This window comes from Diabrotica undecimpunctata, chromosome 4 (assembly GCF_040954645.1).
Source record: "Diabrotica undecimpunctata isolate CICGRU chromosome 4, icDiaUnde3, whole genome shotgun sequence".
NCBI lineage: Eukaryota > Metazoa > Arthropoda > Insecta > Coleoptera > Chrysomelidae > Diabrotica > Diabrotica undecimpunctata.
The window spans coordinates 74653970-74667589 of NC_092806.1; the positions used below are offsets into that span (position 1 = coordinate 74653970).

The window sequence follows — 13620 nt, forward strand, 5'->3', positions numbered from 1 at the left end:
TTAGCTTTATTACCATATTAGATTCTGTTTCCATACTTATTTTTCCGTTTTTATGTCGTGTCATCGATATTGATACGTGAAGGTTTCGAGGCTGATATACCAGTTCTGTAAGCGATTAGACATTTTACGACGAGCACGTGGCTGGCCTCACTTCTCAACCCTCTTTCTTGGGACCAGCAGTGATAATAAATGGGCTACTCAATCCACCCAATAATGATCCCAGGTGGAGTTAACAACATTTGCATTTTTTTTAAGTATTCTTCATTTGAGTGTAACGGATAGTGATACGCAACGTATAGCCTCTCCGATCCAAATATCAACCTCACCTACCCGTGTAATGGTCTTGACCCTGACTATTTGGTGCATCCTGCCAGATAAAAAACGAGGCTTGGACGTCCGAGAGATTACCGGTATAAACAATCCTCCAACTTACTGGCCAACGGCTTCGGGCGGATGAGCTGGTAAGTGGCAGGGCACTTCTTTATCCTAGGGTTGGGAAACTGGCTCTGAGTGGCTCTAAAGGCGGATGAGTTAAGACATTAGCCAAGGGCATAAGAATACATAAGGCAACGGGAAACCACTGTATTAAAGATGGTTTCATGTAAGCAAGAACTTTTAATGAACTAACTTCTAGTACTCAAAATACGAGTAAATAAAAATATAGAAAAGTTATTTAAGCTCTGGTTTTATGTATCATCATTAGACTTCGGCAAATATGCATATTGCATATTTTATGCAAATATTTCATATTTTGGCATATTTGTATAAAAGTTTGCATAAAGTGCATAAAAGTTCAGATTTTTATACTGTATTTGAAAATTTTTAAACATACCAATTTATTTCAATTCTTGTATAAAATTTTGTAGTCATTTTAATCAAGAAATGATCTAAGTACGTAATCTCTACAGGTACAAAACATTTACAATTTCAAAGAAGATCAATTTAAGTAGCCCTCAACATTCTTAGAAAGTCTCGGTCACTGAGGCATTCAGTTATTGGATAATCGCTAAGGGTTCGCTCATTTGCATTTTATGATCTAATCCCCAAATCTATCTACAATTTATTGTATCTTAACAGCAGGTAAACGGCTAATAGTTTTGTTCCTAATTTAGGGATTTTCCAAAATCTCCCAGTTTATTGAATTAGGTACCTAAACATTTCTAATTTGATGCTCAGATTTGTAAATCATTTTTGTTTTGATATTCAAAGCGTAAACACTCGTTGTGCGTAACAAAAAGGAAGATTGTGATTTTATAATGCCTAAAACAACCAGTGCTTCAACTTGGATTAAACCTTATAAAGAGCTGTCTATGGATATGGGAAAAATCTACTGTTCAGTCTGTGGCAAAATTGTATCTAATATTTTCTATTAAATATCTAATATTTCATACATACAGGGTGTTTCCAAATGACAATTACAACGTTTGACTGTAGATACTTCTCGAAAAATTGAACAAAACGATATAGTTAATGAGGAGTCAAACTTATTTACTTTTCGAGATACAGGGTGTTAAAATTAAAAAAAAATTAAATTCTTTTAGTTAATAACAACAATAACTTTAAAACCAATAAACGTATTTACTTGAAATTTAGTACTCGTAGGTTGTTTTTAAATGAAAAATAGCTTCCTTTAGTGAGAAAAAATTGTCCATGGTACAATACAATGGTGTGTATTTAGAAAAATTTTTCACCTTTACTTTTTTTTATGAAGTCAGCTATTCTAAAACACAATTATTTTTATTGTAATTGAATTAACAAAAAAAAAAACTTTTGTTGAATTTTAAAATAAGTTATATGATGTACTAATGGTTAGTAACAAAAACTAATTTGTGGATTAATACTGCATTTAAAACACTTAGCGAGTGTTTTTTTTTCCAAACCAGTTATTTGATTAACCAAAAACACCTTGTATATTTTTATATTTTAAAGGTTGGGTTAAAATAAAGGTTTTTATTTTTATTTATAGATAGCATGTGAGAAGAAATTTCAGATAGACCAACATGTGAGAACTGCTTCACACAATGAAAAAAAAGGAAAAATAGGAGGAAAACATCAAACTTCAATGGCTAAATGTTTCCAATCTACTTCAAAAAAATTAGATGAGCAAGAAACTTTTAATGAAGACTTGTGTCGCGCATTAGTGTCTGCAAACATACCGCTTTCAAAATTAGCAAATGTAAATTTTAGTTCGTTTCTAAAAAAAAATTGCAAACTTAATGTTCCAAGTGATCGGTCTCTAAGAAGAAATAATGTGAACGGGCTGTACTCGTCGGTGTTAATTAATATTAAGGAAGAAATTGCAGATAACTATTTTTACATATCTGTAGACGAAACCACTGATTCCTCAGGAAAGTATATTGCTCATTTATTGATTGGTGTTCTTAAAGAAGATACCTTACCAAAATCTCATCTTATTTCATGCCAGCAACTTGAGAAAACAAATGCTTTAACAATTTCGCGTTTTATACAAGAAACATAAGCAACTTTTTTTCTTCCGACAACTATTCCTTCTAATAAATTACTGCTTATTTTATCGGATGCTGCTCCTTATATGGTGAAAGCAGGACAAAATTTAAAAATATTTTTCCTAGATTTAATACATGTTACTTGTGTAGCGCATGGATTAAACAGAGTTGCAGAGAAAATACGAAAAAAGTTTCCTCTTGTAAATACCATGATATCCAGTGTCAAAAAAGTATTTCTTAAATCTCCTATAAGAATTCAACTTTATAAAGAAATGCTACCTAACATTCCTCTTCCACCACAACCTATTTTAACGCGATGGGGAACATGGTTAGAAGCAGCTAATTTTTATGCAGATCATTTTGTTAAAATAAAGAACATAATTGATACGTTAACAGATGAAAGTTCCCAATCTCTTTTGGATTCTAAACAAACTTTTCAGAGTAACTTGCTTCAACAAGAACTTTTATTTATAAAATCAAATTTTAGTTTTGTTCAAAAAACAATTACTCAGTTAGAATCACCAAAACTGTCATTGTTCGAAAGTACAGCATTAATAAAAGAATTTGCGTCATGTTATCGGAACGTTAGAGGTAATATTGGAAAAGATATTTTAAAAAAATTTGAAGCTACTATGGAAAAAAATAAAGGTTACCATATTCTTTCTGAAGTAGTCAGTGTTCTAGCTGGAAATATTTCGGAAACAATTAATTTAGAACCAAATGTTTTGGTTAGTTTGAAAAATGCTCCCGTTACATCAGTTGATGTTGAGCGAAGTTTTTCCATATATAAATATATGTACTCAGACAGAAGCCACAAGTTTTTGTTAGAAAATTTTGAACACCACTTGGTCATTTATTGTTACCATAATTCTAAATAAGTTTATTCATACTTAAAAATGATGTAGTTACTTAAAATAAATGTAAATCTTAATGAATAGTAGGAAATATTTAGTTATGTACACTTTTTTTTTTAAATAAAATTGTTACTATTTTACGATTTTTTTATTTATTTGTATGCATATTTTGTAAAATATTTGCATATTTTCGGGTAAACACGTGCATATTTATGCGCATATTTTCTACATTTTTATTTGCATATTTGCCGAAGTCTAATCATCATCATCATTGGTGCTACAGCCCTATAAAAGAGCCTCGACCTTCCCAAATCTATTACGCCAGTCAGTTCTATCCATTGCCAACTGTGCTTCTAAAATTCGCTTATATGTATTTCGTGCTATTTGAGTTAGAATCTGAATTTTGGTTTCGAATATGTAATAGAAATCTTCGGATTTTTATTTTTCGCTTTATTTTTAGTTGTCGCTGTATGCGTCCTTAGGAAGATATTTTATTATCACTCCCTCGACGAAAAATATTTGATTTTACGTTTAGGGCTTCTTACTGAGGCACACTGATGAGTCCTAAATAGAATGAAATACATATAAGCGAATGGTAGAAGCGCTATACGTAAAATTAAATCTTAAATGTCTTTTCCATGTCTTATTAACATTAGCAATAAGTGAAAAATTTTCTTTGTGTTCAGTGGCTAATTTAGTTTTTCTAGTTATATTTTGGCGTATCATTTTCTCCTGAATTTTTCAGTTGGGGCTAGCGAAAGTTAAAACGGAAATGGTGATGTATATATATTCTAGAGTTATGTATATGTCCCTATTTATGTATATTGTGTCCCAGTATAGTTTGGTTTAATCTTTAATGTGATCTAGTCATCTTGTTATATGCAATAAACTTTGCAATAAACAAAGTAAAGATAGCCGTGATGATCGCCAAGATCCGGAACGGATAGGCACTTTAAGAAGAAGAAGTCATCTTGTTATCATTTATTTGATATCACAGCCTCTAACATTATTTTTCTGCTTGATCATTCTGCGCATTGATACAGAGATATTATTTTTAGTTTTTTTTCTTCTGCATTTTATTTAAATATCCTTTAATAGTTATTATCAATGTTTATGTTTTAATGGTTGTTTTTGGTTTTTCTTTTTATAATTTGCAATCATTAGTATTTTAATTACACATTTTATTAAATTGGTGTACATTTTTACATCTACTTAGTTATTATGTTAATAAGTTGTAATGTACCTCGTATCTAACTAAAAAAAATACCTGATTTTTTCTTTGGTATGTAACACTATGGTATTACTTTTTAAACTTTTCTTTAAAATAATTAAAAATTTTAAAATATTTGGTTTACCTATCGATTTCATCATCTTCGTAAAATTCATCTTCTTCTTGCCTATTAGCTTCTGTGGGTCCAAAAGTTTTTATCGTGGAACCAAAACCCCTATTTTGCAGGTGCTTAACCTGTTGCTCAGACAGTTGTGTGTATCCTGGTATTGGTGTTGCTGGTTCTGGTAGACATCTTACAGTAACTATCATACAACATATTGATAGGTATATCTTCATTCTAAAAAAAATAATATTTAAAAAAAATGAAAGGGACTTGAAAGTTGGCAAAAATTTGAACATTAAATTTATAAATCACATAAGATTTTGAAACTAACTAAGTTTTATAGTCTATCGTCTATGATGTTGACTACGGTCTTCTTCGTATTCGAATTTGGGCGTAACTCGTTTGCAAGTTATACCTTTGCAAATATCAAAGCAAAGGTCAATATTATGTTTATATGGAATTAAGCCACTATTTGAAATAAAAATTATATTTTTAAGCTGTTATTATAACCAAGTTGTTTGGCGGTTATTGTTTTTCAAATGGACGGTTGACCTGATTCGATCTTGTAGGCATATAACCATGCTTTTAGATGATAATTTTGAGGGTGATGTTTGTACTCTCAAAATTATCAACTAAAAGCATGGCCATATACCTACAAGATCAAGGCCAAGTACAACCGTTAATTTCAAATGCAATAACCGCCAAACAACTTGAATGTAATAACAGCTCACTATTTAAAATAATCTTTTTTAAAAACGATTTTAGGAGTGGAAATCGAAACGTCAAATAACAATTACACAATATAATTTAAATTACACTGGAATTAAGTTGTGGCTTAATTCCAAATGAACATAATATTTAACGCATAATATTATATAATGAAAAATAAGTAAATAAGTATTACATATTATGAATTACCGCCGACGACTAATTTTAAAGACATGTCTATTTATAACCCTTATCCGGGCAACATATTTTACTTACGTAACTATTCTTGAATGTACTATTCATATTTACCCATATGTTTCTAATATTCTTTTTTGATTTTTTATTAAAGTTAAATTTAAATTGTCTAGATTAAAAAAAAGGTGCTACTATAGTATGCGGTCTACCTCGAGGGGGCGATCTACCTGAAGGATTTGCACATAATAATGAAATGCAAGAAATATTTTGTAGAAAAAATATTTATTCACAAATAATAAATATTTGGAGCCAAATAAAGACTAAGAAATTAATAAATAAATAAAAACTTTTGTAAATCTGCCATCTTTTATTTGAAAAGATGGGTTGATGTTTACGCATACCCTGGAAAAATATTACGGTGTTTGTGTTTTCACACAATAATGAAATTCTTCATTATTGTGTGAAAACCCTTCTGAAAAAAGAATATGGTAATTAGCAGCTCATGTATAAAGTACCGACAAAAAATCTTTACAAAATGAATAAAACGCATAAGTCAGAAGAATATTATTATTTTACTTTTACAAATTAATACATTGTCATATCAATTTACTATTTTAGTTGGGACCAAGCCACAAGATTAGCTTATTATAGCTTTTAGAATAGCAAATCGACATGACAAATTAAATTATTATTTAAGTACTGGGTTAAAAATAAAAATAAAAATAAAAATAAACCATAGATTAGTCATGTATTTTTCTTTATTGCAATACTTACAAACTTTTTTAATTATACAGTGATCATTACACACATTTCTACTGCATATTTCACAAATTTGTTTTTGTTTTTACTGTCCTTTTTTGTTGGGCACATGTGACACCTTTTCCTTGTTAAAACTGGAGGTTTTACTAGTTTTCGTTTTTCTTAAAAAGGTTTTCAACTTCATTTAAGCATTTTTCCATAAACTGTATTGTTTCCCACTGTAGTCACGTTGATTTTCTTCTCATTTTCAATTTCATTTTTGTTTTTGTTCCATTTTGGATGTAAATTTGTGCAAGTAATAAATGGGGCTACCCCAGCCACGTCTAAAATATTCATAAAAAATGCAAAAGGCCAACGGACTAGGACACTTCTTTGTTTTTCCGGAACGTAAGAAACAAGAAATGATTTTGGAGTGAATCCGAAAATTGAAGATTTCTTTAAACGGTTCTTGTTTGGTAGAAATTCCCGAGGAACAAATCTCTTATTTTTTCTCTGTGCCCACAAGACTTAGTGAATTTACCAGTAATTCATGTGCAAGAGCAAGATCAGTGAAATAGTTATCGTAAGTGACATTCCTCTTGGAATTATAATAAGGCTCAACGAGTTGCTTTACAACGTGAGATACAAGACCTTTGGTTACTGTATTTCCATTTTTTCCTGTATATGATATTCCACCTAAAAGGTAATATGTTTCCGAGTCACAGACCCACCATATTTTCATGATATACTTATCTGGCTTTGAAGGCATATACTACTTGAAAGGACACCTACCTCTATACGGAACAAGTTGCTAATCTACTGTTATGTTTTTTCCTGGTAAATAGTATTTCTGAATCTAATAAATCATAGCAAATTTTTCAATCGTTTTAATCCCATGGTAGCTTTAAATATAGTAGGGCCATAAAACTTACCCCAAAGTACATCTACATTATGGATGCCCTGCAGTTAGTAGTAGTCCAATAAAGGCATATAGCTCTGTAGAGTCGTAATATTTCCAGCTCTGTCCCCAGGACTTTTTCGGCTTCTTTATTTGTTCACTTCACTATTTCGTTCACAATTTTTTCGACCACAAACAAAAGTAATCAACACGATCATCTATACTTTGACCAGGGGCTAACATTACTTTGTGCACTTTGCTTTTTATTATGTCGCAGGATCGCATACGTCCTGTCGGTTGTGGTTGACTCTTCCAGTAAATTCCATCCTTAGTTTTAAAAATTACACACTCTGAAATCTGAGAACTTGTAGTTACACATTCTTGTTCATTATCACTCAACACTTTTGCTGACCATCCTCTTCACTTGCTTCCAAAAAATGATCTTCAATTTCAGAGTCACTTTCAATGCCACTTACTTCAGGAGATTCTTCATCATCGGAATACCGTAAATTATTAGCAATATCTTGCAGTTCTGTAGCTGAAAATAGTTTTCGGGACATTTTATTCGCACCATCTACTTTCACTGTAATTCAATATAATTTTAGGAGCTTAGTTGTCGACACTAACATCGATATCAATCGACTAATAATAGCAGATGCATTATTTATTTCAAAATATGTATAGGTACCTACTTAACCATATAATTGCATTTGAACAATGATTATCAGTTTTTAAAATTCATTTAGAATAGATATAACACCTATTGTAAGCATGACTTTAATGTTCACATCAAAGAGATGTTTACATTGTTTGTTACACGTTTAGACTTTGTTATTGGATTTCTGGAATCATAAAAGTCGTTTAGATAATCCACAAAAACATTACCTGACTGCCAGATTAACTTCAAAGATTTAGACTTTAGGTATAAATACAAATAGGGTCTGACAAGACGGGTTGCCTCTTTACGTGACAAAATTCTTTCGACACAATAATTTCAAAAATGATAATGAATATTTTGAAAAGCTCATGAAAATGTTCAAGAAAACATACTTCAAAACAAACTCAGTGATGCATAAAATTCAATAAAAAATTTTTTATTAGTTTATGATAAAAGAATTGCCGTCTCGGGCCCGTTGGACCCTCCTTGCCCGGATAAGGGTTAATAGAAATCTCCAACATGATTTTGTATGCCTATAAAATCAACGTGCTTTTAGTTTTAATTATTAGTCTGTAAAATAGTTTTAAAGGTGAATTTTACACTGTTGTTAATTTACAATGATTCGAAAAACATATTACTATTATCCGACCCTGTATTATCCAAATTTTTTGTAAGTGAATATTTTTCTCTCATTTTTTTGTACATGGTATTCTCCAAGTAGTCCGAAAAATATAATATTATGATGTTTATTTTCAAATTGAGGTATTTTACAGCGTCTGAAAGGTCACAGTTTCAGATTTTTCACCATAAAATGTGTAAGTCACGACCTTCTCAAGTTATCCACAAAATTACAATTTACTCTCAATATTTACATCCAACTTTATTTTTATATTATTAAATTATATGAATATATTATTTTATATCATAATTGATACAACCTCCATATTTTGTTTTTTTCTTGTTTTCATTTAGTTGCTTAATAATATTGGTATGTATTTTTTAGCAAATAAATAAAAAAATTTAATATTTGCTTAGCCGGTATCGGAATAACAACTAGCAAAAATCAAAATAATTTAGTATTACCAGCACTACCTCATGTGCCATAGATGCTTAGGCCATTAAAAAATCACAAGAACTTACACTAAATAAGCATAAAATCAATAAAATAAATTATCGACAAATAATTAGCTTCAGCCTTTGACTTTAATGCTATTTTAAATGTACTAGTACAAGATTAAGTTTTATTTTATGCAGCATTGTTTGTATAACAATTATTTAAAATGTTTTACGTTCTATATAAAAATCGGTTATCGATGGCTTAGAGGCAATACCTTGTAAGTACCAAAAATTCAAAAATCAGGTTTTGGCGCCGAAATACTTATATAAACCTTTTCTACAATTACCAAAATTACAGACGTACAAAGCAATGAATATCGTACTTTTGACCACGTGCCAATACCTCGCCTAAATATTTTGAGTGCAATACCTCATGTTGTCTGCTATGGTAGTTAATGGTCATTATAACGTAAAAGTTTGTGTTGCAAATTTTTGTTATATTTCTAACGTACGTTGTATATTTTGGCTAAATTCTCATTAGTACTTTGATGAAGGAGCTACAAGTTTATATGCTGTTGATTTATATCAGATTGTAATTAATTATTTTATGCAATATTCTCTTATTTATACATACGTGGTATTGCACAGTACTTAGAATATAGGAATGTCAATTATATGTGCACATACGTGTTGTTGCCTTTTTCAATATTGTATAAAATAATGATTATTTATTGCTATTCAGAGTTTTTTTAAACATTGTAATAAATAAATAAAAAATTTTAACTATTTAGCAACCTGTTAAAACAATTATGTCACCTAAACTAAGACGAATGGTTTTAATAACTACTCAACACTCTTTCATTTTTTTTCTTTTCATTTCAAAATCCTCATTTTTTATAGTGTTTTATTTAATAAATCTAATATTGTAATGTTTTAAAAAAATATTTTGGGGCTCATAAACTTTGGAATTACAGAAAAGAATATTTTTTAGAATGAAACGAGGCAAGAAAATATTGGCTCTTCTTCAAAAAATTAAGCAATCTGCTTCTAGTCAGAACATACCAGAACCAGAAGTTAGAGATGTACCAGAACCAGAAGTCAGAGATCTATCAGAGTCAGAATCACATATTTGTCCTCCTGGTTATTCATTAGAAGACTTGCCCCTGTAATTTGAAGATGGATTTATACTAGGAAACCATTCAATGGGTACAATGCCAAATAACTCCCCTGTGAATATCAACTCTAATCAGAGCGGCATTATTGATCTCAACGTTTCAGATCAGATGGAAAATATTAAATAAAATGAAGTGTCAGTCAATCAACTCCACAAAACAATCAGTATAAGGCATGATGCAGTTATGAGTTTTAAATGCAATAATGAAGAAAAAAACCCTCAAAACCACGATCTGGATTATGTTTTATGCAATAATGATAACAGTTCTAATGAGGACTCAGATTCAGAAGCTATATCTAGAGGACCATCAAAAAATAGAACAAAGAAAATATATTCGGACAAAAATAAATGAAGAAGAAACGAAAATAAAATTAAGCGAATGAAAGGAGAAGAAATCCAATACATTGGATTCACTAGACGAAATAAAAAATGGAAAACAACAATATCAGGAAAGAAAGGAAAATTAAAGAAAGGTGCAATGGTAAACATTGCGAAAAAACAAAAGTTGATGTTTGCAATAAGATTACGGACGAAAAAAGAAAATTTCAAAAACCGAAAAGAAGAAAAACTGAAAATAAAGAGATGCAAAAATCGAATAGCTTTAAATATTTTTTCAGAATTGATGGTTTGACAAACTGCCAAAACTACCAGCGCCACACCCTTCGACCTTCAGGAAAACCACCAACAGTGTATCATATGCACAAGCGAGCAAAGGAGAGCAACAAACACCAAGGAATGATGGAGTCAAGAGCACCTGGGCTGAAATTAACGAAATAGTTAATGTACAAAAAATGATGGAAATTCTTCAAGATATGAAGAGAGAGCTACTACAGGCAAAATCATTTGCAGAAAAAGCAATGATTTTCATGAAATACGAAGAGATCTACAATGAACCATAAGCACCTGAAGATACTCCAGTTCAACATAGCATCACTGAGGCTAAGGATCAGCGAACTTCGAGAGACAGTCGTAAGGCATAACCCAGATGTCATATGCCTGTCTGAAACAAGATACATGACGGACTCCCAACTTCCAAGGATAACAAACTACGATGGATTCGGAAGAAGAGACGAACCAAACGACAGAGGAGTAGCCATCTATGTAAAGAACAACATAGAATGGAACCAGGTTTTGATGGATACACACCATTTCGAAAGTGTTGGAATCAAAGTAGGTATAGCTAATATCTTTTCAATTTACAGGAAGCACTCGGAAGAACTAGCCATAGAAGAACTGGATGCCATACTCAACTCTGCACCAACCGTAGTCGTAGCAGGAGATTTCAACGCCAAACACACAGCATGGGGATGTATGACGGACACAGCACCAGGAACAACTCTACTAAGATACTGCGAGGACAGAGATAGGATGTTATTCGCTCCAGACGAACCAACAAGGATCAATCCAATAAGAGGACACAACAACTCAACACTGGACCTGTTCATCACCAAGGATGTAATAATGGAAGACGTCAGAACATACTTCGAATGCAGTTCGGACCACAAGCCAGTAATAGGAAGGATGACATCGAGAGTCGACTTGCCAAGGATAGAACCAGTAGAAAGATGGAGATGGAAAGATGCTAACTGGCCTAACTACAGAAGACAGCTAAACCAAATGAAAATGAAGAGAGAATTCCAATCAACAGAAGAAGTAGAAGAAAAGATCGAAGAAATCACAAGAAGAATCCAACGAGCAATGGAAGCCAACATCCCAAAATCAATGACGATCAACAGAGGACTGATCATCCCAACAGAGCTACAGGACATCATCAAGGATAGAAACAAGGCCAGACGAGCATTCCAAAGAACCAGAAGACAGGAATTCAAGGACTACGGAGACATCCTATCCGAAGAAATAAGAGTAAGACTGAGAAGTCTTACTGAAAACCAGTGGCACAACAACATCAGAAGAGCTGAAGAAAACCATGGAAACGTTTGGAAAATGCTGAAGGCAAGAAGAAGAGGAAAACAAAAGATGCCACAAATCATGGACAACGAGGGAACACACTACGACATCCAAGGAAAAGTTGATGCAATATCAAGGAAGATGGCAGCCACACACAGACAAAACCAGGATATGTCGGATGCAAGAACAAAGAGGAAAGTCGAGCAAGAATACAACAGGATCAGAAGAAGGAACGAGTTCCAAATAGACGAGGAAGACCATATCAGCCCAAGTGAAGTTGCAAAAATCATCAGGAAACTGAAAGGAAGCAGAGCACCAGGACAAGAAGGAATCCACAACATCACCCTCAAGGAACTTCCGAAGAAGATCATAGTACAGCTGTACTATATCTTCAAATACTGCCTGGAAAAAGGACATTTTCCAAACAACTGGAAACACGCCAAGATTATACCTCTTCTGAAACCAAGGAAAGATGGAAGAAGACCGGAAAGCTACAGGCCCATATCACTCCTGGAAACGATGGGAAAAATCTTAGAAAAAATCATCTACAAGAGACTGGTGAAGCATACAGAAAGAAGAGGAGTCATCCAAGAAGACCAGTTTGGTTTCAGAAAAGGAAGAAACTGCGAACTCCAATTAGCAAGGATCATCAGCGACACGAAGATAAAATTCAACAGGAAACAGAAGACAGGATTAGCCATACTGGACATAGAGAAAGCATACGACACGGTTTGGAAGAAAGCACTAATCTACAAGATGGACAAGGCTAGACTTCCACACTACCTCATCAACATCTGCGACATGTATCTATCTAATAGAACATTCCAAGTTTCAGCTGACCAAAAGATGTCGACGATTCAAGAAATCCAGGAAGGAATGCCTCAGGGCAGCATCTTATCACCCATTTTATATAACATTTTTGTTTCAGACCTCCCTACAGATCCAAGGACTTCTACAGCCCTGTATGCAGACGACACAGCAGTTTATGCATCCGGAAAAGACGAAAGAAGAATCATAGATAACATGGAGAGCCACCTGGAAAGAATCACGGACTACACCGAAAAATGGAAAATCAAGATCAACGCCGAAAAACGCAGTTCATCATTTTCGGCCAGGATAGACAACAACTACGGAACCAGATCACAGTAGGAGACAACAGAATTCAGGAAACAGAGACGGTCAAATACCTAGGAGTCCACCTCGACAGAAAACTCAACTTCCGGGTGCATACACAAAAAACTAAGGTAAAAGCTAATGCAGCTAAAAAACTAATACTTCCTTTCATTTTTAGGTCCAGTCCACTCTCGAAGGCGAAGAAAATTCAACTCTACCAAGCATATGTTAGGTCGGTGATTCTGTATGCTATACCAGTGTGGAGCTCCATTGCGGAATCACACTGGAAAAAGTTGGAAGCAACTGAGAACTCATGCTGCCGAATCATCGACGGAGCAGCATGGGAGGATAGAGTTACAAACGCGACGATCAAGAACAGGTTAGGATACACGCCACTAAGGGAAGTGGCCGAGAACAGAACCAGGTGGTTCTTCAACCAGGCCACTCGAAGACTGCGAAAGACCAGGGATATCCTCGAGAAGAACAGGATCCAGAGGATACACAGATCCACCCATAGAC

At 33.0% G+C, this 13620-nt stretch overlaps 1 protein-coding gene across 2 annotated transcripts in view; it reads right to left on the bottom strand.

The window, feature by feature from the left end:
* Positions 1-13620, bottom strand: part of LOC140439684 (uncharacterized) — an 81152-nt gene that overhangs the window by 27377 nt on the left and 40155 nt on the right. For both annotated transcript variants that reach the window (XM_072529763.1, XM_072529762.1), the window contains exon 2: positions 4675-4887. In XM_072529763.1, coding sequence (XP_072385864.1) covers positions 4675-4886 — 212 coding nt within the window. In that variant the 5' untranslated portion in view covers position 4887. The remainder of the gene's footprint in view (positions 1-4674; positions 4888-13620) is intronic.